We start from the raw sequence: 8,015 nt of genomic DNA, 5'->3' as shown, positions 1-8,015 counted from the left end.
AGGTGATGAGCAGTGCCTGGTTTTCTCCACACATACCGCTTAGAATTAAGGCCAACAAGTTCTATCTTGGTCTCATCAGACTAGAGAATCTTATTTCTCACCATCTTTGAGTCCTTCAGGTGTTTTTTAGCAAACTTTGATGTGTCTTGCACTGAGGAGAGGCTTCCGTCGGGCCACTCTGCCATAAAGCCCCGACTGGTGGAGGGCTGCAGTGATGGTTGACTTTCTACAACTTTCTCCCATCTCCCGACTGCATCTCTGGAGCTCAGCCACAGTGATCTTTGGGTTCTTCTTTACCTCTCTCACCAAGGCTCTTCTCCCCCGATAGCTCAGTTTGGCCGGATGGCCAGCTCTAGGAAGGGTTCTGGTCGTCCCAAATGTCTTCCATTTAAGGATTATGGAGGCCCCTGTGCTCTTAGGAACCTTAAGTGCATCAGAAATTTTTTTGTAACCTTGGCCAGATCTGTGCCTTGCCACAATTCTGTCTCTGAGCTCTTCAGGCAGTTCCTTTGACCTCATGATTCTCATTTGCTCTGACATGCACTGTGAGCTGTAAGGTCTTATATAGACAGGTGTGTGGCTTTCCTAATCAAGTCCAATCAGTATAATCAAACACAGCTGGACTCAAATGAAGGTGTGGAACCATCTCAAGGATGATCAGAAGGAATGGACAGCACCTGAGTTAAATATATGAGTGTCACAGCAAAGGGTCTGAATACTTAGGACCATGTGATATTTCAGTTTTTCTTTTTTAATAAATCTGCAAAAATGTCAACAATTCTGTGTTTTTCTGTCAATATGGGGTGCTGTGTGTACATTAATGAGGAAAAAAAATTAACAAATGATTTTAGCAAATGGCTGCAATATAACAAAGAGTGAAAAATTTAAGGGGGTCTGAATACTTTCCATACCCACTGTATATCAATAGAATGTAGTGTTCATTTACTGACCAACCTGGTCTAAACTTATCATAAATCAGATTTTTAGAATATTTGTAGGGGTCACAAATCTTGTGCTAAATGTTATTCCTGCCCATTCTGTCTGTAATTGGCAGAGCACAGAGCAATGTGTGTGATAGTGTTTACATGTTTGTTCTTCTATCTGTGGGTGTGTGAGTGGGTGGTAAGGTTTTGTCATCAGAACGTGCAATTTACTGCAGTTTGGTGTAAAAGCTGTTTGAAATTAAAAACCCAACAGTATCTGCTTCTCTTGACTGTGTTCTTTCTGCAGTCAGTTTTGTGTATATGCGCTACAGTATGCATTAGAGAGAGCGATGATTTGCTGAGTATGCCTCTGTAAAGATGCTTGCTCAGTGGCTGACCTATCAGAGACAGCTGGAGCTCTCTAGATCGGGCTGCCTCCTTTAGATCAGCTGCAGCACCTTCATTGCTGTCATCTTTTATGGGAAATGACACAATATCACATTTGACTAATGATACACATTTGAATGGTAATTTTATAAAGGAGGAATAGCGCTAGGTCAGTTGCTGATCATTTTATTATGATATTCTTTGATAAAATGATTGATTACTGATTCAATTATTATACCACTTCAAAGTCAGCAGCCATTACTCCAGTCTTCAGTGTCACATGGTCCTTCAGAAATCATTCTAATAGGCTGATTTGTTGCTCAAATAACATTTATTATTTGTATTATTCGTTGTGCTGCTTAATATTTTTGTGGAAACCATGATCATTTTTTTTTTTGTTCAGGATTCTTTGATGAATAGAAAAAAAAATTCAGTCTTTACTGTCACTTTTGATCAATTTGATGTGTCCTTGCTGAATAAAAATATTTCTTTAAAATAATAAAATTGTACTGACCCCCAAAACGGTAGTGTAATTCTGTGACAATGCTCAATCGCAGTAAAATGTGTTAGAAAATGTTTACACAGTGGTAGTAGATCTAAATGAAATGCTCTCAACACTTTTCATGATTACTTAATTGCGGTTGTTATTCTAATTCAGCTGTTTATTCGATCTTTTGTGCAGCCCTAATGTACAGCTCTATCCTTTACAAATCCAAGAACCTGATATTCTTGAATAATCGTGTAAAACACAAGCGCAAATAAGAGAGCAGTTCATAGGTTGACATGCTGTTTCTAATCCAAGCGTCAAGGCTGCTGAAAGCGATAATGGCGTGAACGTCTTTATTGCAGAATCCTTTGTATTAAAGAGGTTTGTTTCAACATCAGCACCCTGGCTTCACTGCCCCTCTTGATGTGCTACAGGCTTAACATGCGTGACATTTGCAGGTTTCGTGTCAAGCATGTAGAGCTCCTGATTAGAGGGAAGGGCACTCCCGATTCAGTTGTGTCTTCTCCTCATTGCTATTCTACACACAAATTTTCCAAGGTGCAGAGATCCGCACCGAGAGAAAAAGAGTTCTAGAGCATAAAGCTCTCTTGAAAAATGTTCATTTTGACAACTGGATTTTGTCTAAATTAGCAGCTCTTTTCCGGTTTCAGTTGGATATGAGCTGGATTCTCCACAGCAGGGGTTTATTCTGCTTGTTCTGTTATTTTTTTCTGTTTGTCGTGTTGTGCAGTACACTTTTGTACTGGAGTGTTATTCTGAGAATGTCAGACCGCAGGAGGTCAGAGAGAAATAGAGCTCCATCTAATGTCGTGAAGATGTCAGCACACTCTGTCCTCTCTGTACTGGAGTATTATTACTGAGGCAAGCATCACAAAGCGCTATTATTGCATATACGCAAGGTGAGGGCTTTATTCATAGCCTTTAATATTGCTATGCTACAGGAGATGTGTACTATTACTTTTTTAAGCAATCAGACTTGTTATTTCCACTTAGATGGAATCCCATAGATTTAGATGGAAGGGTGAACCTGAGCAGTGAAGTGGGTGGATGTTGGTGGAATAGGGTGGCAGGGAGGCAAGACTACTGTTCCCATCATGCACTATGGCACGAATAAATCATGCAAATTACTGATTTTCCAGTGTTTGCCCTGGTAGTGTATTTGTTTGCAAGTTGTGTGTCATGTGTGTAGACTGCAGTTCTGCCAAAATGGGGTGTGCTTGAGAAGGAGTTAAATTTGTGGTTGTTGAGTGAGCCAAACCCAAAATTTGCACATTGGTACTGTTAGAGGAAAAATCAGTCTAATAGTGAGACCAAATTTCTCAATGTGGACCGATTACAATAACGTTCAAAAGTTTGGGGATAGTAAGTTTGTTTTTATTTGTTTGTTTGACAGAAATTAGTAAGTTTGTTTTTGTTTTTATTTATTTATTTGTTTGTTTGTTTGACAGAAATGAACTTTTATTCAACAAGAACACAACAAAGATGACAATAAAGACATTTATAATATAAAAAAATATATTTCAAATAAATGCTGTTCTTCAAACAGTTTTATAGAATCATAGAATTCTGACAAAAAAGTTCACACTTTTCGTACTTCATTAAGCAGCACCATTTACACATTTTAAACTAATGCCAGAAATGTTTTGTTGAGCAAAATAGAAGCATTTCTGAAGGATCATGTGACACTGAATATTAATGAATATTAATGGCTGCTAAAAGTTCAGGTTTGTCATCATAGGAAACATTACATTTTAAAATATATTCAAACAGAAAACTGTTATTTTAAGTTGTAATAATATTTTACAATATTATGGCTTTAACTGTACGAGCATAAGAAACTTATTTCAAAAACATAAAAAAGTCTTACCTGAAAGCTTTGAATGTTAGTGTATGTGCATGAATCAATACACAGTACAACACACACACACAACACTTTTAAAATGTATATAAAAAAAATGGGACAAGTCTTATTAGACTTAGGCCAGTGAGAATCTACCTACCAACTAGCGACATGGTGAACTTTTGCTAAGCAAAGTTTAACATTTTCTTCAGAAAATGTATGAATCTGGTCATTCCTACAGTTTTACACAGCAAAGTGGTATGATTTAAAATCTGTAGAATCTTGGCTTGAAACCTAAAGTAACCATGAACTACCCTTGAGTAAGGCACTTAACTCCAAGTTGATCCAATGAACCAGAGACTCTAATAAGTGAACTGTAAGTTGTGGTAGATGAAAGTATCAGCTAAATGATATATTAATAATTAGTGATGCTTAGAAAGAGAGCAGCTTCCTTGAGGTCAGGAGGAGGTGTTGTGAAATTGTTATGCTCAAATAATGGCTTAATTGCTCAGATCTCTTTGTCTTAATTAATGGCAATAAGACCTTGTGAAAAATATCATTTGGACCAACATTGGCATTGGACCAACTTAAAACTGCAAGGTAAACTGGCTTGTCTGGCTCATGCTGATTCTTGTGCCAGGTATGAGGGGATATTAATAATCACAGTAACAGGTGATCCCCATGCGATACAGTTTTATTTGGTGATATCTCACTCAACATTGCCATTGCTTTAAAAAGCACACCACTCAACAAAACCTGGAGTCTTTAATCTGTTCCAGTCATACAAAAGCCTACACATACCCTGTCAAGACTGTTTTGTTGACCTTTTCTCCAGGGAAAGAACCAGTCTTTCAGAATCAACTACTGAACAAAATATACACGATATTAATTAATCCACATGGTTCCTGTACTATAATGGCTTGGATAATGCCTTTACACACATAATGGACAGGCATTCTAGTTGTTAATGGGTGTGTTTCTATTTTTCCAGGCATATCGTTTCCTTGCCATCAATAAGAAGCTCGGTTTGAGTGGGAGACCAGAGAGGCCTGTTGGCTGCATTGGCACTTGCAAGGTAAACCGTGTTCTTTGTGGTTGAAACTATGAAACACTGACTATGATAATAAACATTATTCCAGCTCTAAGAAAAAATTTAATTGTGTGCATATTTATGTGCACTATATTCTAAGCCGTGCATTGGCTATGTGTGAGGAACTGACTGAAATTTAAGGGACTGAAATTGAAGGTATTGACTAATCTTCTTTTCAGTGAACTGGATAATATGGTTTACTTTTCAAACTGAATGATTTATTCCTGTATCTGACTGATTTGTTCACAAATGATCTGGTTGCAGCAGTTCTTGTGTTAACATCTTGCTAACTGGGATTAATGAAAATATATATATATATATATTTACATTTTTTTTTTTTTCCAAAAATCCATAAAATGGCTTTTGAAGACTTGGAAAATAGCACTCATGAAGTACTTTTATGGGTCTTTTTTTATTTTTTTGATGTTGTCGTAGTGTGTTTTTTTGGAGCTCAGCCATGGTCACTTGTCATATAGTCTTCCGTAGCCAGACCTTCAGACTGACGGCAGAAGGTCTGGGAACCTTGGCCACTTTGAAAGGCCAAGGACCGCCCAAGAGGACAACTCCGTGAAGTTGGCACCCCATAAAAAGAAATAATCACCAAAACTATGCCATTCGTTTGTGCTACGTTTGTGCTGATTTGTGCCGCGAAAATGAACATTTGTGCTGGTTTGGTGTTTGAGATATTAAACATTATTTTTTGACCGTGTGACGTCACTCTCCACCCCATGCTGTCCAAATCCCTCCAAACCAGTGCCATTCATTTGTGCTCGATCTGTGCTGATTTGTGCCGTTAAAAGAAACAATGTAACCATGACCTCTTCTTAAATATAACGGGAACTTTACTCTCCACCCCGTTTAGCGCAGCCGCAGAGTTTAAAAAAATAGTGTTTGTGCTGAGGTCAAGAGGACATATGACTGATAGGTAAAGCAACCAATCACGTTGAGTTTTGTGCCGTGTCATGTTTAGGGACATGGAAATGTCCCCACACTAACAGACCGGTGTGCAAATCTCTTGGACACATTTTAAAGTGTCTATGCCGCAAACTTTACATATTTCACATACTTTTGAAAATCCTGATAAACGCTCATTGTCACAGTTGTAAACACGATGGCTTGCTTCTTCCATGAGGGGGTTTGGCGTCACGTCTCCCGGAAATCCTGTATAATTCAACCAATCCGATGATGACTTCAAAACTCCTGAAGTTTTTCCAATTTTGTGTGCTGTATGCATCAGACGTTCAGCCAACGGGAGACTACTTGTCATAGAGATTCTTCAAAATATTGGATTAAAAATGGATAATACTTCAGAACATTTCATTTTTTCATTCCAGAAAGGAAAGTCAAATGAATTCGTAACAGCATGAGGGTAAATGATGACAGAATTTTCTTTTTGGGTGATCTACCACTTTAACTAGACACAAATATGAATTATAGATGATTGATTCTAAGTCTATTGTTCTGTTCCAAATCCTGCTGAGCCTCACTGCCTACATTGTTTTTAAACATGATGACATTTGGGGAAGATAAAAATAGGAACTCCAGAGTAATTATTCTCTGTATTTGATGGAGAATCGATCACGTTTAGTATGACAGTAGTGGGCAGTATGCAGCTTCTCACAGAAATACAGAGAGAGTTAGAGGGATGTTCATATGTCTGTCTGTGCAGAATGGATGGTATGTTTCATATGCTGTCTGAGGTAAAGTATATGTCTAGATCTACCAGTCATCCATATAGTTGCATGTAACACAATGGGTCATTTCTCTCCCCCTTAGATTTATCGAATCCTTGGAAAGACTGTGGTCTGCTATCCAATTGTCTTCGATCTTAGCGACTTCTACTTGTCCCAGGATGTCATGCTTTTGATAGATGATATTAAGGTGAGTTGGGTGATACCACACCTCACTGGTTCCTCAGACGATGTAAGAAGAGGGCTCACTTTATGTCCCATACTTTGTCTGTCATTCTATATAAAGAAAGAATCAAATTTAGGGCAATGGACAGAAACATTCCCCATAAATCATCAGTGTCAGCCCTCAGGGTTACAGAGCGTTTCTCCTGCTGTCTGCGCTGTATTAACGCGTTTGTGTTTGCATGTGTTTTGCAGAATGCTTTGCAGTTTATTAAGCAGTACTGGAAGATGCCAGGCCGGCCTCTCTTCCTTGCCCTTATCAGAGAGGACAACATCAAGTAAGAGCCTCTCCCATCAGCCAGATCCTGGTTTTGTTTATGAGAGGTACAGAAATGTGATCTCTTTCTTGCTAGGGGAAGTCGTTTCAACCCCATACTGGACATGCTGGCATCTTTTAAGAAGGGAAACATTGGAGGAGTCAAAGTTCACGTGGACAGACTTCAGGTGTGCTGCTCTTTACAAGAAATGATTTTACTGTATATGAAAGTCTTTTTGACTTCCAAAACCAGCTTTTCCCCACCTTTTCCCACATGAGAAAGTATTATTAAAATTTGAATTCATAGTTCTCTGAATAGTTTCATTTTGTTAAATAAAATTAGACAAGGGAAATCTGAGAAATCACAAAGCATGGTTTTGAAATTATTATTTAAATAATTAATAAAAAGAAAGTAATCAGGTGCTCATATTGCCCCCTTGCCTTGAAACAAAGTCAATAAAATCTTTGTTGACGACTGAACACAAGCAGACTTTACTACAAGCATTCCTGTTGAGTTGGTGTATACACTACCATTCAAAGGTTTGGGGTCGGTAAGATTTTTTAAAAATGTTTTTGAAAGAAATCTCTTATGATAAATTTTAAAATGTAATTTATTCTTGTGATGGCAAAGCTGAATTTTCAGCAGCTATAACTCCAGTCTTCAGTGTCACATGATCCTTCAGAAATCATTCTATGTTGTTTTGGTGCTCAAGAAACATATATTTTTATTATATCGATGTTGAAAACAGTTGTGTTGTTGTGGAAATCATGATTTAAAACAATCTGGATTTTTGGATCAATAGAAAGTTCAAAAGCATTTATTTGAAAGAAGACATTATAAATATCTTTACTGTCACTTTTGATAAATTTAATGCATCCTCGCTGAAAAAAAGAATTAATTTCTTTCAAAAAATGTTAAAGGGGTCCTATTATGCTCTTTTACAAAGTCTTGATTTTGTTTTGGGGGTGTACTAGAACATGCTCTCATGCTTGGTGGTTCGAAAAACACATTAGTTTTCACATAATTTACATTATTAAAATACCTTTCTCCCCATCCTGGCACAAACGGCTCGATTAGTTCCGGCTTTGATGAAGGTC

At 37.7% G+C, this 8,015-nt stretch overlaps 1 protein-coding gene across 3 annotated transcripts in view; it reads left to right on the top strand.

The window, feature by feature from the left end:
* Positions 1-8,015, top strand: part of LOC107701237 (phosphorylase kinase, beta) — a 77,638-nt gene that overhangs the window by 52,354 nt on the left and 17,269 nt on the right. For all 3 annotated transcript variants that reach the window (XM_016503199.1, XM_016503200.1, XM_016503198.1), the window contains 4 exons: positions 4,650-4,733; positions 6,525-6,629; positions 6,857-6,939; positions 7,015-7,105. In XM_016503199.1, the coding sequence (XP_016358685.1) occupies positions 4,650-4,733; positions 6,525-6,629; positions 6,857-6,939; positions 7,015-7,105 (363 nt within the window). The remainder of the gene's footprint in view (positions 1-4,649; positions 4,734-6,524; positions 6,630-6,856; positions 6,940-7,014; positions 7,106-8,015) is intronic.

This window comes from Sinocyclocheilus anshuiensis, unplaced genomic scaffold (assembly GCF_001515605.1).
Source record: "Sinocyclocheilus anshuiensis isolate Anshui unplaced genomic scaffold, SAMN03320099.WGS_v1.1 scaffold1966, whole genome shotgun sequence".
NCBI lineage: Eukaryota > Metazoa > Chordata > Actinopteri > Cypriniformes > Cyprinidae > Sinocyclocheilus > Sinocyclocheilus anshuiensis.
This window is presented reverse-complemented; position numbering and strand designations above follow the sequence as displayed.